The sequence below is a fragment of the Ooceraea biroi genome, chromosome 1 (genome assembly GCF_003672135.1).
Source record: "Ooceraea biroi isolate clonal line C1 chromosome 1, Obir_v5.4, whole genome shotgun sequence".
Classification (NCBI taxonomy): Eukaryota; Metazoa; Arthropoda; class Insecta; order Hymenoptera; family Formicidae; genus Ooceraea; species Ooceraea biroi.
The window spans coordinates 5,496,805-5,522,077 of record NC_039506.1 but is presented as its reverse complement, the minus strand read 5'-3'; the positions used below and the strand labels follow the sequence as shown (position 1 = coordinate 5,522,077).

Sequence of the window (25,273 nt, the reverse complement as noted above, 5' to 3'; positions counted from 1 at the left end):
CACTTTCTTCGATTTCATATCATATATTAATATATTTTTATAAATTTTAGATAATATACATCTTATTGTTGATAAATTGTGCTGGCGCACGTGCACCGCGCGTCAGTCGTCAAGCAGGATATTCTTATCAACGACCCAACGTGCCATTTTCGTTACCAACGGAAAGAGGCAATCAACAAGGATATCCAGGACCTCCATCTAATTATCCAAGTTACTCTTATCCTTCTCCTCCACCACCACCACCACCACCACCACCACCGCCACCGCCGCCACCGCCGCCGCCACCACCGCCACCACCGCCACCACCGCCACCACCACCGCCGCCGCCACCGCCACCGCCGCCACCCACATATTTGCCACCTTCTCCACCACCACCACCGCCGCCGCCGCCGCCACCACCGCCGCCGCCGCCGCCGCCGCCACCACCACCACCACCACCACCACCACCACCACCACCGCCGCCGCCGCCGCCGCCACCACCACCACCACCACCACCACCACCACCACCACCACCGCCGCCGCCGCCACCCATATATTTGCCACCTTCACCACCTCCTCCACCACCGCCGCCACCACCCATATATTTGCCACCTTCACCACCTCCTCCACCACCGCCGCCGCCGCCACCACCACCACCACCTCCGCCGTCGCCGCCGCCTCCGCCACCACCGCCACCACCACCACCGCCGCCCCCACCCATATATTTGCCACCTTCACCACCTCCTCCACCACCGCCGCCGCCACCACCACCACCACCACCACCACCACCACCGCCACCGCCACCACCGCCGCCACCGCCACCACCGCCACCACCGCCACCACCACCACCGCCGCCACCACCCATATATTTGCCACCTTCACCACCTCCTCCACCACCGCTGCCGCCGCCACCACCACCACCACATCCGCCGCCGCCGCCTCCGCCACCACCACCATCACCACCACCACCACCGCCACCTCCACCTCCACCAATACCGCCACCTCGTACATATATATCGCCTACTCCTTCTCCTTCTCCACCACCTACACGTCGTACGTATCTTCCTCCACCTCGACCTTCACCTTCACAACCTACGAGACCGCCTGCTATATACCCAGCTCCTAACAGAAATCATCAACCAATATCGACACCTGCACCCACATATTTACCACCGTATAATCAACAATTACCTATTGTTGGATCGACAGCTGTATCAAATGCAGGTGCCTCCACTATTTCTATTGGTCCTTCAAGTGGTTCTTCAAGTTTTCCATCTCTTTCGGGTGGTGTTTCAACAGCTTTTCCAGCAAGTGGTGTAATAAAATTGAGTAGTCCAGCTGGCGGATCAAGCTTTGCAACTGCTTCAAGTTCGGCTAGTGCTAGTGCGTCCAGTGGAACATCTATTATAAGTTATCCTTCAGTCACACCAGGATATCCTTCCGTCACACCAGGATATCCTTCAGTCACGCCAGGATATCCTTCCGTTACACCAGGATATCCTTCAGTTACACCAGGCTATCCTTCAATCACACCAGGCTATCCTTCAGTCACACCAGGCTATCCTTCAGTCACACCAGGCTATCCTTCAGTCACACCAGGATATCCTTCAGTCACACCAGGATATCCTTCAACTGTACCGGGATACCCTTCTTTTATGCCCTCACCTCCTTCACCTACAGCAGGCTACCGCTAGTTGCTGATTTCTTGCAATTATTATCTGAGAGCTATATTATCCATCTACTTCATTCGGATGTTTAAATAATCCGTTTGTAAATTGTTCTTGCTTTGTATAACTATCAAAAACGTGCGCACGTCTAAAATATCAGCACTTGTTAAGTTATAGATTACGATGCTAAATATTTGCAATGCAGAAAAGTAAAGAAATCTATTTAAAGATATCATCTTGTGTAAATTAAATTGTAATTTGAATTTGTAATGTTCAAATGATGTAAGAATAAATTAGTATTATTCAATAAAGATGTGATACATTTCTTTTTCTATTACGTTCCATCTAGTTTTCTATTCTAAAAAAGGCGTGTTAACTTCGTGAAGTTCTTTTTTATCGAATATTGAGGCCTCTTTTCCGCGACGCTGATTGGTTCTCTCGCTTGGCTCGAACTTCGTGTGACTTGAACTTCGTGTTGCGAATGTCAGAATGTCATAGTGGCTGTCAGTGCGGTTATATTAATTTATTATTTCTTAGGAACGTGAAAACGGCAGCTGTCAATTCTGTCAAATTTGTATTGATGAAACATGATGAAATAAATAACACCTTTAACGCCTTTTTTAGAATAGGATTTGTGTTATTTATTATATAATAAATAATAGATGAATATTATTATTCGAAAACATTATTAATATTGAAAAATAAAATAGCGCGCGCCTGTGGTGCTAGTGGAATAAAAAATAATGATATCAACAGCTCAGAACTAACCGGATAAAGAAAAAATTTCTACGGGCTAGAACTTTTTCATTTCCGAGTTTACGGTATTTTCAATAGCAGAGAACTCTAGGCAATATAATAAATAATGATTTCAACAACTCAGAACTTCTCGGAAAAAAAAATTTCTAAGGGTTACAACTTTTTCATTTCTGAGTTTACGGTATTTTCAATAGCAGAGAACTCTAGGCAATATAAAAAATAATGATATCAACAACTCAGAACTTCTCGGAAAAAGAAAAAATTTCTAAAGGCAGAACTTTTTCATTTCTGAGTTTACGGTATTTTCAATAGCAGAGAACTGTAGGCAATATAAAAAATAATGATATCATCAACTCAGAACTCCTCTGAGGAGAAAAAAAGTTTAAACTCGAGAACTTTTTCATTTCTGAATTTACGGTATTTTCAATAGCAGAGAACTCTAGGCAATATGCCAATTAATAATATAAACATCTTAAAACTCCTCGGAAAAAGAAAAAAAATGTTTTAATAAATAATAGATGAATATTATTATTCGAAAACATTATTAACATTGAAAAATAAAATAGCGCGCGCCTGTGTTGTACTAGAAATTATAAATTTTATAAAAAAGATTTTGAAATATAGATTATCCCAATTTCTACTTTCAAAGTATTTGTTCTAACGAAAGATTTAATAATTATGAGAAGGTTTAGCAGACTTTTAGACCTAAAAAGTTTTTATAAAAGAAGTTAGTTCTATCTTAACTATCTGAATACATATAATAGTGTTTCTGCAGAAGTAGGCTAGGCTAAATTTGAAAGTATCGGTATTAAAAGTAGTAAATATATTTAAGAGAATCGTTAAACACGAGTGCAATTAGATTAAGTTACTAGATAAGTGTACAATGTGATATAATAATTTAGATGTAAGGATTATAGAGTATAAATAAAAACTCCAAAAACATGAAAATGTATGGAAGGATAATAAAATTATTATAATACATATAATAGTGTTTCTTTCTCGTCGTCGTCATCATGATAAAACTCAACCAATGATCGATTCAAACAAACTTTCTTATATTTTAAATCAAGAATATTAATGTTAAATCAAGAATATTTAATAACACAAATTCAGTAACATTAATAAATATAAAAACTATTGTTGATATCTTCAATTATATATTTGGTTTTTCTAAAAAGTTACTTAAAACTCGTTTATTTATAATCTCCATATACAACGATTAACAAATATATTTTTAAGATATTTTTACGATATTCCATCGCGATCTTCTATAAATATCTAAGGAAGAAACAATTTTATTATACACACATAAATATAATCCGTTGATTATATCGGATATTGTTACGGATATCCACCGCATAACTTTGGTATCATATTTTGCTATGTGTGAGGAAGAGCAAGATGATCGTTGTAATGACTAGAAGCGACTGACACAGTCCTTCTTACTTGGTAAGGAACTACAATTTAATGTAAGATTAGACAATAAGATGCGACACGTCAGCGGTATAGGCGGCGGGCGACAATCGGATATCATCGGAGCGAGACAACGGCCGTTGTCTCAAATCACTATCACCAGGCCAAGCACGACCTGGGCTGCGTGGTCCTACGTTTGATCTAGCGACGGTGTCCACTGCCAAGCTCACTGTCGCAGGATCGTTCAAACCGTTACTCTGTATTCTTCGTTGCGTGACTATCGATGCTCGCAAAGTCTTCCGTTTCTGTTCACGATAAAATATGATAAGAATTCAGATAAGAAAGATTCGAAGAAGTTTCGTCAAATTAATTATATCGAGCAGCTTATTTTATCGAATTAATTAAATTACCTCAATCATCCCTCGCCATTTATCAGCCGCATGTCTCGCTAATTCCATCTTCCTCTGCTTACGTATTTGGTGTTTCTTGTAAGCCATTTCAATTATAATTAGACCGACACCACCACCAATACCGACACCGACGACAATAAACACCCCTGCCATATTCTCCAGGCCAAGAGTGTTCGGTGTTTTTTCAAATTGCTCGCATTGTTGCACGTTACCTTGTAAGATCCATTTATTATCGAGACTCTCCATAAAACCACCTAAAAAAAAGATTGTAATTAGACATATTATATAAAGCTGTTGCAATTTAATATATTAAATTAAGCTCTCGTCAGTTTATCTTCCTCTACAAATATTACTTAATGTTATTCAATTTTACGTTAAAATAAAAAATTAATACCTTGCAAGAGAATAAACATTTATCATTATTATTATAGCCATAATAACGAATTCTATATGAAGATATAAATACAAAAGTATACAGATGCATCAATTTGATGTATACTCACTTTCATGGAAATCTAAGATCGCCAACGTAACGGCATCTGCCCAAGGTGAACCTTTTTGCAAACCGATCCCGTAACCGGAACGTCCGAATAATTCTCCAGCTGTTACCAATTCGCAATCTTGAGCCGCTTCAAATTCCAATCGTGAACTATCCCAGATGAAGGCCATTAATTTTCTTTAAACAGAGGATAACAATATGATTAATTAATCATCTCTTACGCGCGCAAACTATGGGAATCCAAGAAGTTTTGCTTACCCAATTTTAATATCGCGTATCGCATCTTCAGCAGTGTCATAATTATTCGCCTCCATCGTGCGATACATATTGGACAATTCTACTTGCCGTCTAAAATACATATCCACGGCAGATCCTTTTACCGTTGCACACGTCAAGTTCTCCATTGTGTTTCGGAGCTTTACAGAAGAAACAGAAAAGTTTTTCTTACCCAGATATTTATATTAAGTTTCTCATTACTTTTGGAATTAACAGATTAACTATTCTTACTCGAGCATCATTGATACCAGTGAGTTTGGTCTTAGGTCGCTCCAAAACGAGGAATGCAGCCAAGTTGGCAGTATATGATGCGACAATAATCATAGCGAATCCAGCCCATACCATTCCTAGAACGCGCGCAGAAAAACTCCGCGGGGTGCCTATTAATAGATAAAAAGATTTAATTTAAGATTAATTGATAATTGAATCTCACATAATAAAAAATACAAGTTTTCTCTTTAATTAAACGTTCAATTCATCTTTCTAGTTAATTTTACTTTCTAGTATTGATGTCTGATTAAATGAGCAAAGTGGGCGAACGACACTTAATATTTTTACCTTCTCCAATGCCACTGTTTAGTAATACACCCCAAGCAAACCAGATAGCACTGGATAAGTTGAGAGCGTCTTCCTCGGTGCCATCAGTGTTGGCTAGTTTAAATCTACCGAAGGGTGAAAATCGATCCAACAGATATAGAACCAGAGCCACTACATGTACTGATACCATTACCAGAATCCAAAGAGTATTGCTGAACGGTTGTAAAAAGGAAACCAGAGTAGACGATCTTGAAGGCTAAACTCACAAAAGACATTTTAAATGTATACTTATTTTTTTGCACGTAACATTAGATTTCCAGATTAAGAAAGCATGTACCTTTTTCTCAAGGATAGTGATGCCCTGATATTTAAATGGCTTGCTAAATTCGATGAACTCGGCACGTTCAGGATTGATTGTTAATGGCGCGACGATCATGTCAGCCCGTTCGTTTACTATCTCGCCAATAAGACCAGTCCATTCTTTCTTTCCTCCGACTTTAATATTTCGTCAAGATAAGAAGAAGAAGCAAAATGAAATATGAAAAAAAAGATTATTAATTTCTTTCAATTCATTTTTAATTTATTGACTTAAACTATTGATTTCCTTCAATGTTTAAAATTAAGAACTTATTAGCAAGTCATATGGGATTCTTATTCAATATAATTATGATAAAAGGAATACTTTTATGTATTATTTTATTTTATTTTACCTGAACTGTTTTTGATTACATAACTACCGAATTGACCGTCAGGTGACAAAGTGACGTTATATGTAAAATTCACTGTTTTCGACAGTTCCTTCAACAGATCCATGCAATATCCTTTGCAACAGAATGTTTGAGTATCTATAAGTAAAATAAAATATATATTTCATATCTTTCAAAAAATATTATAAATTTTAGAAATGCATTTTACTACTGATTTAAATTCGATTAAAATTTTCTTTTTACATGAACAGTTAGTATTTGATACTATCATCTACAATTAATTATTTACTTTCATGGTTCTATTGATTCATGATATCTACTATTGACTACTAGCAACGTACTATCTCTTTCTGTCGTGTTGAAGTGGGGGCACGCAATTTCATCAGGCAAACACTTGGCTTCACTATCCGTCAATTCGCGAACATAAACGAATGGTTTCTCCTCGATCGTGAGTACTTTTAAGTGCGTCGGTAGTATAAAACCCTCGGGTTTGACTTTAGGCCGGCCCGGCCATATAATATTGGATTCGTTCAATCGCAACTTCATCTTCGTACCGTTCTACCATGTTATCAATAACAAAAGAATTATAAATAATAATCACTTTAAACTGAGCCAGGACTTAACTTTCTGTGAATATCACTTGGAAATAAATTTTGCCATTTCAGTTTTTTTTATAATTTAAATCGTCTACTCACTGCAGGGTAAAAATACTGGCCAACAGAAACGTGCGTCTTGTTATTGGGACCTGCATACTGGATATTAATTATATCATATTCGGCATATATGCGATCGCCATTATCGTCGAATGCTACTCTACCCGTACGACCGTTTGGTAGCACCTGCTTGCGAATGTACCTAATTAAACAGCCGAAAGAAGCATTAATAATAACGTAACAATAATATAATTTCTATTATTGATTGCAGAGATTAATTAAAGCTCCTGAAATTTTAAAATTCTTGGAGGGAATTATGCGAAAGATAAACAAATAATCGTACTGAAAGAGACTTTTGCCAGTTTCCCATATAGAGCCAGAATCGCTGCAGTCTTTTGGCGCCTCAGTGATCTTCTCCGTTGCATTCATCGTTCGCAATGCGGATACGAGTACTAATCTGCAATATGGATTACATAAGTAATTTAAAATTTTTTTAACGCACAATATCTGTTTATAATTAAAAATAAATAAATCCCTTATTTCCAATAATTAATTTTTTTAATTGTTAATGTTTAAATAAATTTTGAGAAAATTCAAGATTGCGAAGAAAACAAAGAATTCGCTATTTGGATAGATTAGGATGGATAGTTGCGCATTAGAAATGGATGTACTGATAAAATAGTGGATGTACTGACAGGCTATCAGTGATATGCGAGTTTTCGTCGGTGGCATTAATCAACTTCAGCCCCAGTAAACCTTCCGGCACATTTGGTGCTTCCAATGCCTGCTCAGTAACGATCCATACGTAACCGGCGCCAGTCATGTTGAGAGTCGCAGCGTCTCTGAAGATCACTCTTGCATCCGATCTCCTATTTTTACATTTAAGATTTTATTCGAATATATTTACACTAAATTAAAGTTCATATTATTTCAGTAATTTTAATTTATTTTTGTTTCCTAAATTAAACAATTGTTGTTAATAACAAATATTAAAATGTATATGAATAATTTTTACTGATAATGATAGTAAATACTTACGAAGCATACATAAGGCAGACTCTCGCCTGTGCGCTTTTCATGTCCATTAGTTGGTCTATGAAATTAGTTAATCCCGGTTCGAATTCAATAACTAATTCAACCTGGAATAATAATGTGATAACATGGAGTAACGCGTATTCTTTTCATTGTATGTATAATATAACGACAATAGAAAATATATCAAGATATATCAGAAATATCAAAATAAAATCACAGAGATCACAAAACAATTAAATTAAAAACTAAGAGATAATAAGATATAAATAGTGAAATACATGTAATAATATCAATAACGCAGACAAATATACAAAATGAAAATAGCATTAGCATACGTGCACTTTGACTTCTACATCAGCCTCCAAATTCTGCGACGTTGTCTGAAAACGTCCGAGGAGTGCACGGCCGTCTGTGTCGGAGCTGTGGATAAAGATGATCTTCATGTAATTGAAGTGCTTCAGCAATTCCACCCAGACGTCCGCCTGATGCGAATAGGGTGGTACGGTACGCAAAAATGAGACGTGGATATTCTGTAAAGATGTTATCCCGCAAGTTTAATGTGCGACAAGTCACATCTGGATGTTACAATAAATAAGCGAATGTTTAACTAGTAAACGACTAATGTAGAAATTGTTCCCAATAATTTATCTATTAATCTATTAATCTCAAAACACGATTAAAAAAATATTATTTACATTAATATTTACATTAATTTATATTAAAATGTACAATGATATATTAATTAATATAATCAGAATAATATATTAATTTATATTATATAATTTATATTAATATATAGATTCCAACTGCTATAGGTATTGCATTATTTTATGTACTTTCAATTATTCTACGTACTTTATCCGAGAAGGCGGAATCCCTGGATGATATGCCAATCACGGGTATATGATAAAAGCCACTGGTATAGGAAACCGCGGCAGGTGATAAATCACCGGTAAGCGGATGTGACACTATTACACCATAGACTTGTTCGGCTATCAAAGATTTGCAAACGCTCAATGCGGTCCTGATTGGATTCGAGTCCATCTCAATCACCGTGTGCTTGAATGTCACCCCTTTATTAACGTATTGAAAATCGAAATTGAGATTCTAAAACACATGGAGACAAACACGTTTATATAAATATATTCGAAATCTCAGTTTTCTCTTTATATGATAAGTTAAATATTTCCAGCAATTATATTATTATTAATAGCTGCACGCAAATTTATCAAACTAATTAAATAGATTTATTTAAAAATTTATATATATAAATGAATTTCCTTAGAAAGTAATTTATTTATTATTATTATCAGCAATGATGTTCCTCTTACGTCAATTGTTTTTTCGAAGTGTGTTGTACTGTTAGTGTTGGAGAGAACACCGCCGATCTTGAAAAGTCTTGGATTATTGTAGTTAATCGCCTTGACAACAATAAATCCTGAATACGGAACATCGTGCAAGACGATAATGAGAAATGATAACACAGCTCCTACGTGTAATCTTCTCATTGTGCAATCACACTAGCTACAAATGTATGCGATAAATAAGCATATTATTAATTCCTCGACGACTGAAATTAAAAAGTCCTTCGCAAATTGTGCAAATAAAGTTGTTACTTACGTATACCTCTTGATACTTTATTACGTACGCTCTATCTTAGATTTTTTGTTTGCTTTTCTGCGAAACAGAGATGCCCGAGAATCCGCGATCGGAATCTGCTATTTGTTACATATCAAAATAGATTCACAAGGTTGATGAAGGAGCACTTTGGAACAGCCCAAGTGCTAATGTCGAGCCTTGAGATAGAGCGCGAGCGCGGGGGATGTAGTCGCGGATCCCTTGTCATTGATCCAGTTGGATGCTGCGCGTGAAAGTCACCCCCGCCACAGGGTTTCATCCAGGAATCCCCAAATTCAAATTGCAGATTGTGACTCAATGTGTTTTAATAGTCGTTATCAATATATTGTTATTCCGGTGGCTTCCTTGTTGTATTAACAGCTTTTATTTATCATGCAAGATTTATTTAATAGAAAGTTTGACATTATTTGTAAGATAAATGTATAAAGTAAATTACAATTTTACAACAAAGTTGCATCATACATATAATGTATATAATTCCACGTAAATATATTTATAAGAATTAAAATGTAATCCGTTAGAATTATTTTATAAATTCATAACTGTTTGTTTGTTTAATGCATGCTTGAATTACATTTGCGCAATTACAAACGGTTCACTAAACGGTCGTTCTTGCGTAGTGTCTCTTCTACAATTACCGCTACAAAGTAACATTACAGCAATGGATTATAGCAATTATGGTAATTAGGACAATTGAGGTGCACAGTGCACATTACATGACGCAATGGCTAACGAAAGTCGATCAGAGAGATAATCAGATATCGCAATACAAATTTTCTTAATGACAGATTTTAAACGAAACTTTTACATTCTTCTTGAAAATATGTCTAGTTAACTGAAATAAACAACGCGCGCGCGAAGCAAGAAGTTTTGCAATCGCTATTTTGAATAATACACTTATTATTAAACTTATTTTGTTAAACATGCTATGTTGATTAAATTGCATTATGTATGCATAAGATACTATATTATAAAGTTTAATTTTAACAAGACGCTTTTATATTAACTATATATATATATTCTTTTATATTTTATATATAGAATATTAAGTTCATATATCATCTATATACATATTAACTATATATATTTTTACAAAAGTTCTCATAAAATTTCAGTTTTTATTAAAATGTTTGTTTTATTAAAATAAGATTCTTTAAAAAATAATAAAGATTTTTCCATTTGCCAACATTCCAAAAAGTAGTGCAAACATCTTCTCAGTCACGTCTTATATTCCCTGTTCAGAAACTTTGCGTCTTCAAGTGTATCTGATCTAGATTCGCTCGTTCAAATGAATTCTGTTTCTCGCTCTTGTCCCATGCGATGGGTCCCTTTCTCTTCCGTCAGTGCGTTTGCACGTGGTTCGCGGGTGATTTCCACGAAGATGCGCGTCCACGTCACCGATGTATCGATCCCACGGTGAATTTCCAGCTAGTGGTAGCCCTCCACCAGGCTGCGTGCGCACGTTGCTCGTGTTCCTCGCGAGACTTAGTCTACACAACAGTGTCGAGGGAAACGCTCTGGTATCAGACAGGAGGACGCTGACCACCAACTTTGGACGTTCCTGCTCCTCAAGCTCGTCCAGTTGGTCCTCGAGAGCCAAATCAGGAAGCACCGTAGTCCTCTCCGCCGAGGGGCCTGCGGTAAAATCGACGGGAAGGAAACAAGAAGGCAAGAGCAGCGGCGACAAGGTTGCACACGAAAACAGTTCTAACCAGTTGTAGTAGACGTGACAGCACCACTACGACAGGTAGACACACGTCCGAATAGAGCCAGACCAGTTCTCCAGCTAGTGGAGAAGAAGGCAAGGGTGAACCAGGCAGTGTCAAACCTAGGGGAGAGCTCGGGGAGCCGTTAGACGACCAGCGAGATCAGCAAGTAAACCTCGCACGACCACCCAAGCAACACAATCCAATGTATTACGGTCCCCCCGGTTCCGCCGAGGAAGCCGCCGAGGAAACATGTCGCTACCACGGGAATGGAGTTTCCAGGACAGTTGTCGGGCATCGGCGAGCGTGCTGGCCGACGTGGACGTCGCGGGCGTCGCGACGACAGCCTCCCAGGAGATGGTTGTCGCCGGCAGCGCGATTATCGACGAGAACATGAACGATCAGCCGGCGACGCAGCTGGGCTCGCTGTTCTCCATCCACTCGGCTCCGGTGTTTGACCTGAGCGGCGGCGTGGCCAGCGGGGTGCCGTCGCCGAAGCGACCAGCGTCGCTGGCGGTGCAGACGACGGCGACGTCGACGCCGATCGTGCCGCCGCACCTGCAGAGCCCCGAGGGCACCGTGCTCGAGGAGGAGGACAACGACAACTTGCTGACGATCTCCAGCCTCACCGCCCGGCCGCTCATCGCTAAATCGAGGGAGCTCAGGTCGGTGTCGGAGTGAATATTCAGGGTGTACCAATCAGGTATCAGGAAGACTGATTGTGCACGTGCTCGTGATCATTTTATTACTCATGCTTTAATCTTCCTTGAAGTACTATTTGCAGTTGAATTGTATCAAGTTAATGCATGCAAAATCTGAAATCATACATTTCATCAATGTTGTGCGTTAACGATTCTCGTGCACGAGCGATTGCCAGAGAGCAAAATCATTCAGAGAACTCGGCAAGGCTCTGCGCGTTCTAACATTTTAGAACTGTTCAATTGAGTATTAAAGTATGGATAAATACTCTTCACGAGTAAACGTTAGTTTGGTTGAAAGCTAAACGTATCATTTGGTAGAGGATGTTTTTCTTTACCAGCTATTTAGAGTATTATTTACTTACATCTCATCTCTCTGCTCCCTCGAATTAACTAGGATCAAATTTTTATTTGCTTATACAATTAGTAGTAATTTTTATTCTTATGAATAAATCATTTTACACAATTACAGGGTTCCGTGCAGTATAAGTGCAATGTATAGTTTAATAGTTTCCTATTTGCATAATTTGCGCATAATTAGTCATTTGAATAAACGCTCCCAATATTTCTTCAGGTCCGTCAGATGCACGGTCCCAAAAAGAAGAAAGTCTCGGCAGAAAAATGAGAGCAGAAAACCACGAAACACCACGTACGTCCCTTTGGATGGCGGTTACGGCTGGGTGGTAGTGTTCGGCGCTTTCTTCGTGCAGTTCTGGGTGGCCGGGTTGGTCAAGTCCTACGGCGTGCTCTACGTCGAAGTCATGGAGACCTTCAAGGATTCGTCCGCCTCGGTGGCATCCTGGATACCGGCGATTCTGACGTGCCTATGTCTGGCGCTCGGTGAGTTAGTCATCGTTGTCAAGGCTTCCTCGCTTCTGTGACCTTCGCTTCGAAGGGAATCGATCGATTGTGTGAGAGTGAAACTTGCTGACACGATACTTTCAAGTTTATCTACAGTTAATCGCGTTTGTTCACAAGTCCTTATCTAAATTAGTACAAAATGCTGTACATAAAACTGGAAATACAAATATAAAAACTTCGTCCACGTTAATTCGAAAAGGAGATCTTCAATCGTGATTATTTTTTTAATACCGAATTTTTTAATTTATTAAAAACATTGAATTATTTTAATATTAAATTTTCTATCTTTTATGTGATGTACGTGACGGCATTGTATCGATGCTGATATTTTTTGCTTACAGCTCCGGTAACGAGTATGCTCTGCCAGAAGTACAGTTGTCGAACGGTGGTTTTCGTAGGAGGACTTTTCTGCGCTCTAGGACTTACAACTAGTTATTTCGCCACGCGATTGATACACCTCTTTTTTACATTTGGAGTGCTAACAGGTTCGCCGTATTTTGAATTCTTATACTCTCTTCCCTTAATATTTTAAATTGTACTATTATTAAACTACACAAGTCTCACAAATCCAATATTATATTCAATTTAATAATATTTCAATCCAATATTATAGTTCAACAAAGTAAAAAATCGAAAGCGAAAGTAAAAACCATCCCTTACAGGTATTGGTGGCGGCTTGTCTACAACACCAGGTATAATTCTGGTATCACAATACTTTGACAAGCATCGTGCACTCGCGAACGGAATCTGTGTATCCGGTACCGCCGCGGGTAGTTTTGTGTTCCCGCTTTTGATCGAGCTTCTGGTGAAGAACTTTGGTTTTCACGGCACAATATTGTTACTGGGCGGTTGCATGTTGCACGTATGTGTTAGTGCGACACTCTACCGACCACTCGACGAAAATTATGTACCCGAGGAAAATGTCTCGGAAAAGATCGAGCCAAAGGAAACCAAAGAACAGGTACGGCCAACTCTTAATTAATATTTTATTTATTTTTATTTATTTATTATTTATATAGTTATATCTATTAATTATTTATTTATTATATTTTTATAATTTTTTCTTATAACATTAAAATTTTTCGATTTCTTCACACTTGTCTTTCTTTTTCTTCATATTTACTATTTTCTATTATTTTACTATTCCCATTATTATTATCTCATAAAATTACGATCAGGAATAATGCAATCTCTCTGTCAGGATCAGGACAAAAAGCAACAGAAGCTAGATTTGCTATTCGCCAACGATCCAACTGCCCGGCACAACATGTTGAACGAGCTGTTCCATCAGGGTGGTGGTGTGGTTGCAGTGGAGCTGACCGATAGCGACGAGGAAAAAGACGTAATGGGAGAGGGCCTTCGTATGAAGCCCATCTCCAAAATCCGCAGCTCTAGCATTTTGCACAGCGTGGAAGATTTGTCGACGGACTCAACGTGTGTATATAAAGCCGCCAGAACATCGTTGAGATCATTGAGATCCTCCGTGACGGCGATGGGTCCACCAGAACAGCAGCCACCACCGTCACCACCGATATCATCCCTGACACGTACGACATCGACGGCATCAGAAGCTAAAATCACATTCATGCAGAAGCTAACACACTACCTCGACTTGTCACTACTGAAGAATCCGCAGTTCATCATGATGTGCTTCTCTGTCAGTCTGATGTCCACTGGTAGTCCGTACATGCTGTACTACTTGCCAGCGTATGTTCACGCTGCCGGTTACAGTAAGTCAGAGGCCGGTTACCTGGTGGCTATCTCTGCCGCCCTCGATTTGTGTGGCAGACTCGGTCTTGGCTGGCTGTCGGATCTCAAGCTGTTCGATCGACGGAAAGGATATATCGGAAGGTAAATACGATTTTATTCATAAAATACGTATGCTTGTGTTGATAAAAATGAATCCTTGAAGAGATTTTCTCCAACTTGAAGTTAGAATTACAGAAATAAAGGTACCCAGATAGCCAAGTCTGCCGAAAGCAGATGATGCTAACTATCTGCTATCAACTATTGCCAGCCAAAAGACAACAAATTTGATACAGAAGTTGTTATTAACGATTAATTCGACAAATTGGTGCCAGAAATGTAACAGAGCTTGCTCACAAAATCTAAGAACAGATTGGCGGCAGAAACCGAGCAGAATCTGCAAACATGGCTTGAAGTCAGATTGTCGACAGAAACCGAGCAAGATTTGCGCACGCGGAATCTAACGGCAGATTGGCGGCAGAAACCGAGCAAGATCTGCGCGCGCGGAATCTAACGGCAGATTGGCAGCAGAAACCGAACAGGATCTGCAGCTTTTGACAGTATTCAAATTTACACGGCTATGAATATGTGTTTTCGCTCCGCACCGCTATGCGGTGCACACGTCGAGTTCTTACTCGATGTTAAGATTTAGCCTAACAGTTATATAAGTTAATATACGCGCCTTGGCATGACAATATTAATTTTTCTGAAAATTTTTGCACTTGCGGCACAGAGGCTCTCATGGACAACGTCCATGTAGTTCACGCACGCCACGAGCAATCTGAAGTTCGAAAGCATAATTCGGACTTCAGATTAGAATAAATTAACAATAAGAGAGAGATTATGCAACGAACTGTCAGAAAGACACATCAAGCCAAATGTACTTTAATTTAACAAACAAACAAATGCGTTCTTTTAACACATGGTAATATAAAATGCCAATTTATAGTGTGTTAAAAGTAAACACATGCTTTAATATATCGTGAATATGAATGGCCAAAAGCTGCAGATTCTGTTCGGTTTCTGCTGTCAATCTGCCGTCAAATGTTAACAGATCCTGCTCGGTTTCTGCCGCCAATCTGCTGTCAGAGTCTGTTAACAGGCTCTGCTGGCAGATCACTATCCTAATGCGGACATAACGGATGCCAATTTGCTATCAACTTCTGCAGTAATCTGTTGCCAATCTGCTGGCAGATTGCACACATTTTGCTTACTGGGTATATAGGTATGTTTTCATGAAATTTGTTTTTTACTGAGTAGCGTAGTTGGTGCTGGTGTGGCGGTCCTGGCTATCCCAATGGCTCATTCCTTTTATGTGCTGGCGTGTTCCGTTGGCATGTATGGACTGTGCCTAGGCTGTTGGTTCCTCTTGGTTCCCGTCCTACTCGCCGATCAATACGGCACCGACAAAATATCGTCCACCTATGGTCTTGTGAGGATGTTCCAGAGCTTCGGGGCGATTTCTATCCCACCTCTCGCAGGTACGCCTCTCTATGTTACATCACTTCTTGCACCCAACATTACTATGTATTTATTAATTTTAGAATATAATTTGTTTTGATTTTAATTTATTAATTATTGCGCGAGTCTTTATAATTGCGAAAATAACTGCATAATTGCCATGGAATTCAGGAAACAACAGAAAAAATTTATTGAACCACGATACTGCCCTGTGTCTTCCGCTAATCACGCGTATAATTGCGTCAAAGATGCGAAGATAAAAATATATAATTGCACGTATACATACATGCTATACGCAATACGCCTACACGCCACACCTGCTTTATAGCTTCATAATTTTCTAATTACTTTGACATAAAGGATTATTTTCGCGAAGATGATAGTAATATCAAATTTTCGGCAAAGCAAAATTCCAAATTGGTCAGATATTTTTAAAGTGCACCTTCTATGTAACATACTACGTAAAATTGATTTTTTAATTGATGTATTAGCTTTAGAATTCTTTCTTATACATAACATATAATATATATATATATATATATTTCTAAAATCTTAGAATTTTAATTATAATTCTACTATTCATATAATGAGGCGGTACAACATCATTTCAGGCTACCTGCGTGACGTAACTGGGAGTTACACCGTGTGTTTCCTGTGTATGGGCACGTGTATGGTCATAGGAGGTTTACCCTTGCTCTTGGTTTTCAATGAAAACCAAGGAAACCCAACAAAGCTGCCCGTAAACGCCGAGAATAATAATTGCGAAGAGGATACTACCGTAAAAGAATAAATTATTTTGAGAATGCGATCGTTGATAATGAAGTGATTTAATGTGTAATAGGATAATAAATCAATCATAACAGTTGTCACAAAAATCACTTATGACTTGTCGAGATTCTCCAAGATTGATTCCTGATCACTTCCTACATTATACATATATGCCAGAGTGCCTTCATTATTAAAGTTCATTGAAATAAATAGATTAGAAATGAGGATGAGAGTCATGACTGACAAAGCCATTGCATGATCCTTTTTTTTTTTGTAAAACGAGTCAAATGTGGGATTTACTTAGAATAGGACCATCTGGTCATGTAGAAAACCTGGAGCGATTTCAGTTCAAACTAGTGAGATAAAAGTATTTCGTGCAAATAAATGAGTTCTTGATAATAAACAAATTCGAAAAAGATACCCTCTCTTACTATCAACTATAACGACATTATTATAAATAAAAATGAATATATATTTTCCTGAATTTCCTAAATTAATACTTGCTTTGATTATGTACTATTTTTTTATGTATTATTTTATTACGTAGCATAGACAAAAAATCTTAATATTACTTTGAACATTCTTTTATTGCAGACATTCTTCGTATATAAATGTGTAGTAAAAGACGGAAGGATTAAAGACAATCAGTCACATTTAGCTAAATAGAACGTAGAATAATATATAGAATAATCTAGGAGATAGCAAATCTATATATCCTATATAGACGTACGATAGTTTCAAAATAATATCACAATTGTTAATCACAATGAGAAGTAATAATCCATCAGTGCTGCAGTGGTGTAAACGATATTACACAAGTCGGACTCCTTCGTAGCAATTAATCATTTCCACAGAGGGACTGAAACTGATGTAATTCCACTCACTTAAATTTCTGACGCCTTCCATTAATGCAGCCAACGCGTACGACGCATCAAGCGACGTTAACTTCATCTCACTTGCGTCTTACCACGGACGCAGTGCAAAGGAATCATGTCAAACTGACAAACCATTGAACAGATGCACGTGCATCTACGTCTCTGTACAATTCACATAGGTTTCCAAGCTACCATTCTCATTTTATTGTTCAGCTCTTGTAATATGAGAGAACACGTGAGTTGTTTCTCTGGAGACAACCCATTAATTCCATCCATTTCGTCGTCATCATCACCCATACCACTGCTGCTACCGTTCTTACCCTTTCCCTTTCCTTTTCTCTTTTTCTTTTTGTTCAATTGTCGGCAATCGATATCGTTTGCGGTATCTGTAGTCCGTCTAATCTAAGAAAAAAAAAAATAATGAGCCTCTGTAGATGCTTTTGCATGAAACATTTTGTTAATAAAAATTTTATGTTCTGTTTGTTACAATATTGGCTCAAAAATATACTGAGTGACATTAACTATCAAATCAATATATAAAGATTAATACCTAGAACAATGTGTCTTATTCTCTAAAAGTAAAGGCAGCAGCATAACTGTATTAAAAGTACTTTTTAATTAAAATTATTCATATATTACCTTGGTATTTTTTTTCGTCTGTTTATCGTATTCCAGAGCGTCGTAATAATTTGGCTTCTCCCGTTTAACACGATTTGTCCTCCTTGTCTTCATAACACCACCATCGGGACTAGGTGGACTCTTGATGGAATTACGACGTGCATTGAAAAACGAATGTCCGCAAGGACAGGCTTTGCAGGCAACAGGTACCTTATTACAAAACAGGTAATAAAATTTATTAATGTTTCTGTAGGGACAATACATCAATATAAAATAATTACAAAATTTTTATATTTCACTCTTTATCAAAAATCCAATAGCTATAACCATATAGCTAGACAGATAGGACTTTATTAAGTCATACAATTTCTATATATAAATATGTATATACGTGTGTCATTATTAGATAAATAAGATTATCGATAATAAAATCTTTAACATAATAATAACATTATAAATGAGCAAACATGCAAATTGCTTAATAAATCTCCATTCTCCTGACACTTAATTAACAGATTTAATTCAACAAATGCGGAAAAGAAGGTATCTGCTTAACGCAAATAATATCTCATTTCTGATTCGATCATTTTATACATTCGATGTTTTCCTTTTAATATTAAATACGTTCATCAATAATGCGTACAACGAAAAGTAGAAGAATAAAGGGCACTTAGTAGGCAGTAAAACTATCATGGCGTATTTAGAACATTGTAATACATTAATAGCGCATAATTATATATACATCAGATATCGCGATATATAAATCAATATAAACACACAAAGTGTAATAAAATATTATTTAAATACCTGCTGCTCGCACTTGGGACATCCTTTGCTAATCGTTTTTGTCTTAGCCATATTATGAATAAGACTATTTCAAAGAAACACAAGCTGAGTATTCTCGACATGAAAATGTAAATATGATAATGCAACAAAGAGACAAGCAATTTGGTTCTTTCAATGCATACATTCAGTGCCGCCACTCAACGAAATCGAAACTATAGAACTATCCGTTCAACTGCACCCTCTGCACTTTCCCTCTGATTCTTCTCATGTAAAATCTGTTTCATTTTACAAATATGTGCAGAAAGTACAACATAATGCAGCTAACAACAAGAAAAAGGGAAAGATTGATCTTGAGACTGTACCATAATACGAATATAAGAGTAAAACTATCGAAAATTAAAATTTTATTGATCGAGATAACACAATGGTTTTGTTGTTGGTTCTGTTCGAAGTGATGAAACTTTCACTTCTAATGCAATTTCAATTTACTCACTAACCAAGTTTAAAATCTAGGTTTTTACTTGCTCTATGAGAAATCGACTAATCATGTGGCCAATGTAAAGGATACCATATTGCTATATTCTTTATATCAGACGCGTGATTGGTTGGCTTCTCGGAGCACATAAATTATGTGTATGTAAATTTCTATATGCGGATATAACCTCTCGTCCCCCTCCCCCTTCCCAGCTTTTACTATTTTATGCTTATCACTTTAAAAAAAGATATTAATATAATTAAAATAATATTAAAAATAATATTAAAATAATAAAATATTAAATAATTTTATTCAACCTGTTCTCTTACCTACATTATAGTTTCAGAATTATTCTTTTTAAATAAAATTTGTATCTTTTTATATACACATGTAATTAAAAGAAACAGCACTCTTGAATCTCTTATCAATATGTCACGGAACTATAAAAGAGATTAGGAGAGAGGAGAGGATATTATTTTTCAAGAAAATTACTTTAACATATGTTGTAATTTTTCTTTATTTAAATAAAATATTAAAAGAAGAAACCAAGAATTTTTCCTCCCAGATGCTTCCTTCTGGCCTCCTCGTGATCCATGATTCCTCCGCTAGTGGTCAATACAACGTATCTAAACCATAAAAGCAATTTAAGTTACGTATTCATCTTAAATTTAAATATTTCTTCAGCTTGTACATTTATACTAGAGTATCCATAGAAAATCATGCAATGAAGGTTACATTTTTGCACTAATTTAATCTACATGATAAAAGTTTTGGATATTCGGATTTGGATATAAGAACTTACCCAAACTGTCGAGAGGGCAGGAGATTGTTGGTCCATTTCTCGATGTCATTGATAGGTACGTCAAATCTGGGCGAAATGACACCGCATTTATTTAACCTTCCAGTAAGGTTCACCACCACCTTACCACTGCGGTGGTCATCCACAATTTCAAATTCTCCAATGTAGCCTGTACACAGCAGAAAAATATTCATGTACTTGGTGTATCCACTTTCCACAAAAAAGTATACAGTGATAGTAATTACAAAAAATAAATTACAACATAGGGTACAGTCAGTCACGCTTCGAAGCGCTTCTAGACGCTTTCTATCCTTCTTCTCATTTGACAGAAGGAAAAGGATAGAAAGTGTCTAGAAGCACTTTGAAGCGTGACTTTGACCGTACCCATAATTATATAAAAGATATACACATAAAGCAGAGTATATTATGGATAATTCAAGTTAACAATTTATTTACCGTGCTTCATCATGACAGTCAAGAACTTGACGATCACTTTAGAGCAAGGCCTCAACAGAACTTGTCTCTTGCCGCGCTTCTCGGCATTGTTGATCGACTTCAGGGCATCGCTCAAAACGTTCATACGCACCATGGCTGCAAATTAGACGTAAACGTCAGTTAAGCAATACGCATACATTTGCAATACAAGTGACGCAAATTACACTTCACAGTTTATCACATATAAATCCTAACTTTCGAAAAGCACAACGAATGTTTACACATTATTCACAGCACGTTTTACAGAACTTAACCTAAGTTAACCCGACCCGAGTTAACCTAAAGTACATTGGATAATGATCAATTACTTTTTCTCTCGTCATGCAAGAAATAAAAAGGTACAATGCTGAAAATAGAAATGTTCCTTTGATCGTATAATACAGTCCTTATGAATTAATCAAAAAGCGGCTGCGGCATTAAGAAATGAAACGATTAAACCGGTTTAGTCTACATCGTAATATTTTACAGATGCTTCATTTTTCTCGCGAAATACAATTACCGAAATACGCGGATGTACTTGAAATATCATTCACTGCCTCAATTTAAGTTTGATGGCTTTTAACATGAAAGATTACCTGCGATTCCTAATTTGTTTATCACAGCAGTACACGTTTGTTCACCCGAAGACGTGGGAAAGAGACTGGGACCTCTGGGAACTTTGAAACTGGCATATACTATAAGGTTACTAGATAGAATCAGACATGTGATCACATGTGTAGTGATTGAAGCTTTATGGCTCCTGCCCACAGGACGCGGCAAAGCTCATCGCGCGGCGGAAGTTGGCGCAATAGCTAATCGAATGCAATCGAATGTATGTTTTTTCCGCGTGGCGGAAATTATCCATTGTTTCCGGAAAAGCAATGAGTCTATTGCTTTTGGAGCTAGTGCAGGCAGTGCTTGAAGAGCAACAACTTTGCTTGGACAATGTCGAAGCATATTTTTTAAATATGCTGAAAATAATAAATATATAATTCTGGTTTTAGATATTAAGGAAGATAGAAATAAAATATTTTCAATTTGTTCACGTGGGTACAACGTATTTTAACGTACGTCATACTTCCGTTAAGACCGTCGAAGTGAAGGGAATAAAGGTACAATTTCATGCTGTCGCTCGTCGCTCATTTTCAGCGACAAAACAGGTCACGTGATCAAAATTAACGCTGGATATTGGTCAATTTTGATCACGTGACCTGTTTTGTCGCTGAAAATGAGCGACGAGCGACAGCGTGAAATCGTGCCTTAATACGAGGCAGCCAATCAGATTCATCTTCTCCTTTCTATTTAACCACTTCCTCGTTTGAAATTCTATATCACGTCCTCTCTGCTTACTTTTTACTTCACGCCGCTTACTTAATTCGTCCTACCACGTCGATAAAGCAGACCGGTCAGCGAGCAGCAACGAGTGGACGCGCCAGTTGTCCTTCCTGGTCTCGCATCGGTTTCGGTCGTTATTTCCTCGGTCATTGCATCTTTGCTGAATCGGTCGGATGGTCGGTTGATTAATACTCGTCAATCACTGATCCATCGCGCGTGTTTCATCCTTTCTATTACTGCATTGCATCCGTGTACCGTGTCCACCGTGCCGTGCCGTGTCGTATCGTATCGTATCGTATCGCATCGCATAGTATACAGTATAGTATCGTGTTCTATCGTCTCGTGCCGTGTCGTGTCGTGCCGTGACACGGTCACATCTCGCACGTTGGGCGATCCATCCGAACGATATATCCCGGTATTTCTCACTCGGTGAGGACTAGAAGTCCGGAGATCCGCAGATAAATCTGATATCGACTCGTAGACATTGCACGCGGTAACGCATCCGTAACGACGTTTACGTTAACGGGGGGAGCCTCCTCGTAGTCGCCAACTTTATAATGCTGCTCGTCGCGAGCACGATACCGAGAGGAAGAAACGCAATCTCTCGTTGCTGATATGGGGTCACCGGCCAAGCATTTGGTCCTGTTCCGCGGACCCTCCTTATTTCGGAAATAAATCAAGATTTACGTGACTCCAGAGGAAGAGCCAGGAACGCCGACGGTAACGATAACGTTCCCCTCGAAGGTAGATCGCACCAGGTACAGAATGGCCTCGAGCTCCACCAGCACGTCGCCCGACGTGCAGGTGCTGATGGGCAAGGGCAAGCGCGGGGCAGCCGCTTATATCAGCCTGGCTACTGCCGGGAGTGCTAGTGGTTGTCCACCGTACGTTAATGAATTGCTGGATGTACTGCTGAACCCTAGCAAGTCCATTGAAGATTGGGAAACCATTGACTGGTGCAAGTGGTTGATGGCTGGTGGCCGCACACCCGATGAATTTGCTAGTACAGGTAAATGTTCCTGATAATAAGATGGGATTCTGTGATCTTTATCACGTCGCATGATATATACTTTACGATGGTACATTGGTAGAGCTTTTATGAAGAATTTGTTACATTATTAATGATGCAGATTATCAAGACACATGGTACACATGAATTTTGTAATTATGTAAATACATTTATAACATTGTATGATTGATATAATATTAAAGCTTGTATCAGACTACATTCAGTGGCTGCGTTCAGCAGAAAAAGCTATTTTGCAACTGTTGTAAAAACTGTCGTGAACCTGATCGGCACATGCTCTTAATTTTAATTGAATCTAAGAGTATATGGCAGTCAGATTGAATTTTACAACAGTTAGATTATTACAAAGCTTTCTCTGCTGAATGCAGCCATTAAATGTTGAAGATGGAGCTTGCAATTTTTGAAATTGGGATTTGGCCAATCAGGACGTAGGACAGAAAAAACGAGATTTTTCAAATTGGGATTTGATCAATGAGGATGTAGCATATTTTCGGTAGTCAAATCGCAATCGCAATCTACTGTGTACTCCGACTCTTTAACGGTTTAACGACATTTCATAAAAAATCCCTAATCTTTTGTTAGTTAGGACTATTGTGCTCATTACTTTGTTTAATAATTGAATTGTAATACAATTGATAAGAAATTGATTTTTTAGTAAAATTTCGTGATATGATAAATTATTATAAATTATTAAATAAGTTATTAAATTATTAAAAATCTTTATTTAATGGATATCATAAACTAAAATTTAAAATTACATTTATTATAGAGTTCTGTTAATATTATTGAAATAATTTTTTAACAATAAATATTTTATTCAAGATATAAAATCTATACATGGGCAATATCTAGACATTTGTAACTGTAGTCAATATTAGATAATAATGCCGGTATGTTATCTGTGAATAAAATTATTTAGACATGTTACCAAAATTAATTGTAGATTTTATATATAAGAAATATCATTTCTTTACATTCGTTATACTTTATCATTTATAATAATTATTTAAGCATTTGATATGTATACAATACTAGAAAGTTTATGAACAATGTATGGATATAAATATGCATAATTTGCGTCTTTGGCAGCACTAAATTTTTCAGATAAACATAGTAACACAGGAAGACAAGTATAGAGTAGCAGCTATGTATGCATATGTATATAATATTAGATGCTTGCAAAAGTTCGTAAGGCCACAACGAATTAGAAGCATCGCTGAACAAAACCCGTCCCAAATGTTGAGGGGATCCTGGAGTTGTCTGTATTACAGACGGAATAAGTGATTTTTTCCTAAAGAAATCTTTTTATTGTTTGCACAGAATGAAAAATTCTTTTCCACGATTGAAGTACACACAATAATGAATCCTAAGGACAACAGGACTTTATGTTTGAAACAGGAAAAAATTCGAAAATTAGTTTTCTTGTTGCCTAAGTACAATAATGTGCTTAATATAAAAATTTGGCGCTTTGTACGTACGAAATGGCTGTCGTCCAGGATGGGGACATAACAAACGAATACGATGACACTTTTTGAAGTAAATTTAAAAGCGTAGTAAAAAAGATTAATTGTTATGAAAATTTCATGCTAAATTTCGTATGTAAAATCGTGACCAAGAATAAAACAGAGTACAAAATTAATTCCTTGATATCGTGTAAAAGGATTTTTCATTCCGCGCAACCAATGAAAAGATCTATTTAAAAACATCATTTATTTCGTCAGTAATATAGACGACTCCAGGATCTCCTTAAAAGAGCTTGCAGCAGCTTGGACTTAAGGGGTCACATACCTCCAGAATTTTCAAACAATCGATTTTTTTTTATTACTAATTTTCATTTTTTATACTTTTAAAAATATAATAAAAAAAGAATTAGTGAAAAATTCCAATCCGTAACGAAGATATAACAATAAATATGACCGCGCGTCAGGAGGCGGGCCGCGGCGCAGGCTACCGCAAAGAAGCTCGAACAGCCCACAGATTATAGAAAACTGTACAAAATATAAAAATTATCGAGAAGGAAGGCACGCAATATGAAATTGGAATGGGAGATTAAGCTCACTACAAAAATTAATAT

The 25,273-nt window shown here is 37.6% G+C and overlaps 7 protein-coding genes across 9 annotated transcripts in view; 4 read left to right on the top strand and 3 right to left on the bottom strand.

The window, feature by feature from the left end:
* Positions 1-290: 290 nt before the first annotated feature.
* LOC113563537 (leucine-rich repeat extensin-like protein 3) lies at positions 291-896 on the top strand (the record flags this gene model as incomplete). Its single annotated transcript, XM_026975194.1, has 2 exons — positions 291-626; positions 810-896. Coding segments are annotated over 2 exons (423 nt in total), but the record flags the coding sequence as incomplete, so codon positions are not given.
* A 42-nt stretch (positions 897-938) lies between these two features.
* On the top strand, positions 939-1,980 carry LOC113563532 (DNA-directed RNA polymerase II subunit RPB1-like; the record flags this gene model as incomplete). Its single annotated transcript, XM_026975189.1, has 1 exon — positions 939-1,980. A coding segment is annotated over one exon (735 nt), but the record flags the coding sequence as incomplete, so codon positions are not given.
* A 1,563-nt stretch (positions 1,981-3,543) lies between these two features.
* On the bottom strand, positions 3,544-9,753 carry LOC105277859 (glutamate [NMDA] receptor subunit 1). Of its 2 annotated transcripts, XM_011336540.3 has the most exons (17): positions 9,553-9,753; positions 9,264-9,456; positions 8,788-9,039; positions 8,268-8,462; positions 7,936-8,036; positions 7,593-7,766; positions 7,241-7,354; positions 6,940-7,099; positions 6,586-6,802; positions 6,248-6,382; positions 5,875-6,032; positions 5,559-5,793; positions 5,232-5,380; positions 4,983-5,140; positions 4,729-4,901; positions 4,226-4,479; positions 3,878-4,120 (listed from the first exon to the last, which is right to left on the bottom strand). In XM_011336540.3, the coding sequence occupies exons 2-17, from the start codon at positions 9,438-9,440 to the stop codon at positions 3,878-3,880; spliced, it is 2,895 nt and encodes a 964-aa protein (XP_011334842.1). In that variant the 5' UTR covers positions 9,441-9,456; positions 9,553-9,753. The 2 variants fall into 2 exon arrangements, with proteins under 2 accessions (XP_019886745.1, XP_011334842.1); XM_020031186.2 differs by lacking the exon at positions 9,553-9,753 and having other exon boundaries at positions 3,544-4,120; positions 9,264-9,440.
* A 1,328-nt stretch (positions 9,754-11,081) lies between these two features.
* Positions 11,082-16,920, top strand: LOC105277860 (monocarboxylate transporter 12). The gene is made up of 7 exons (XM_026969004.1): positions 11,082-11,941; positions 12,549-12,814; positions 13,177-13,320; positions 13,498-13,796; positions 14,037-14,686; positions 15,842-16,062; positions 16,654-16,920. The coding sequence occupies exons 1-7, from the start codon at positions 11,529-11,531 to the stop codon at positions 16,830-16,832; spliced, it is 2,172 nt and encodes a 723-aa protein (XP_026824805.1). The 5' UTR covers positions 11,082-11,528; the 3' UTR covers positions 16,833-16,920.
* A 456-nt stretch (positions 16,921-17,376) lies between these two features.
* On the bottom strand, positions 17,377-19,303 carry LOC105277861 (UPF0547 protein C16orf87). The gene is made up of 3 exons (XM_011336542.3): positions 19,111-19,303; positions 18,325-18,513; positions 17,377-18,087 (listed from the first exon to the last, which is right to left on the bottom strand). Exons 1-3 carry the CDS (start codon positions 19,159-19,161, stop codon positions 17,857-17,859), a joined length of 471 nt encoding a protein of 156 aa, XP_011334844.1. The 5' UTR covers positions 19,162-19,303; the 3' UTR covers positions 17,377-17,856.
* Positions 19,304-20,063: 760 nt separating this feature from the next.
* Positions 20,064-21,553, bottom strand: LOC105277862 (40S ribosomal protein S15Aa). Its single transcript, XM_011336543.3, has 4 exons — positions 21,434-21,553; positions 20,820-20,954; positions 20,367-20,532; positions 20,064-20,190 (listed from the first exon to the last, which is right to left on the bottom strand). The coding sequence occupies exons 2-4, from the start codon at positions 20,950-20,952 to the stop codon at positions 20,097-20,099; spliced, it is 393 nt and encodes a 130-aa protein (XP_011334845.1). The 5' UTR covers positions 20,953-20,954; positions 21,434-21,553; the 3' UTR covers positions 20,064-20,096.
* Positions 21,554-22,227: 674 nt separating this feature from the next.
* Positions 22,228-25,273, top strand: part of LOC105277866 (E3 ubiquitin-protein ligase Ubr3) — a 33,045-nt gene continuing 29,999 nt past the window's right edge. For both annotated transcript variants that reach the window (XM_026972189.1, XM_026972188.1), the window contains exon 1: positions 22,228-23,181. In XM_026972189.1, coding sequence (XP_026827990.1) covers positions 22,938-23,181 — 244 coding nt within the window. In that variant the 5' untranslated portion in view covers positions 22,228-22,937. The remainder of the gene's footprint in view (positions 23,182-25,273) is intronic.

Excerpts from the sequence above, each read along its gene's own strand:
- LOC105277862 (XM_011336543.3), bottom strand. The coding sequence starts at position 20,952 with ATGGTGCGTATGAACGTTTTGAGCGATGCCCTGAAGTCGATCAACAAT. Across the intron at positions 20,533-20,819 it reads GACTGTCATGATGAAGCACG|GCTACATTGGAGAATTTGAA; the intron begins GTAAATAAATTG and ends TGCTGTGTACAG. Across the intron at positions 20,191-20,366 it reads CTGCCCTCTCGACAGTTTGG|ATACGTTGTATTGACCACTA; the intron begins GTAAGTTCTTAT and ends TTTATGGTTTAG.
- LOC105277860 (XM_026969004.1), top strand. The coding sequence starts at position 11,529 with ATGTCGCTACCACGGGAATGGAGTTTCCAGGACAGTTGTCGGGCATCG. Across the intron at positions 11,942-12,548 it reads GCTAAATCGAGGGAGCTCAG|GTCCGTCAGATGCACGGTCC; the intron begins GTCGGTGTCGGA and ends ATATTTCTTCAG. Across the intron at positions 13,321-13,497 it reads TACATTTGGAGTGCTAACAG|GTATTGGTGGCGGCTTGTCT; the intron begins GTTCGCCGTATT and ends CATCCCTTACAG.
- LOC105277861 (XM_011336542.3), bottom strand. The coding sequence starts at position 19,161 with ATGGCTAAGACAAAAACGATTAGCAAAGGATGTCCCAAGTGCGAGCAG. Across the intron at positions 18,514-19,110 it reads GTCCCAAGTGCGAGCAGCAG|GTACCTGTTGCCTGCAAAGC; the intron begins GTATTTAAATAA and ends TTTTGTAATAAG. Across the intron at positions 18,088-18,324 it reads AGACGAAAAAAAATACCAAG|ATTAGACGGACTACAGATAC; the intron begins GTAATATATGAA and ends TTTTTTTCTTAG.
- LOC105277859 (XM_011336540.3), bottom strand. The coding sequence starts at position 9,440 with ATGAGAAGATTACACGTAGGAGCTGTGTTATCATTTCTCATTATCGTC. Across the intron at positions 5,381-5,558 it reads AAACAGTGGCATTGGAGAAG|GCACCCCGCGGAGTTTTTCT; the intron begins GTAAAAATATTA and ends ATCTATTAATAG. Across the intron at positions 4,480-4,728 it reads GATCTTAGATTTCCATGAAA|GTGGTTTTATGGAGAGTCTC; the intron begins GTGAGTATACAT and ends TCTTTTTTTTAG.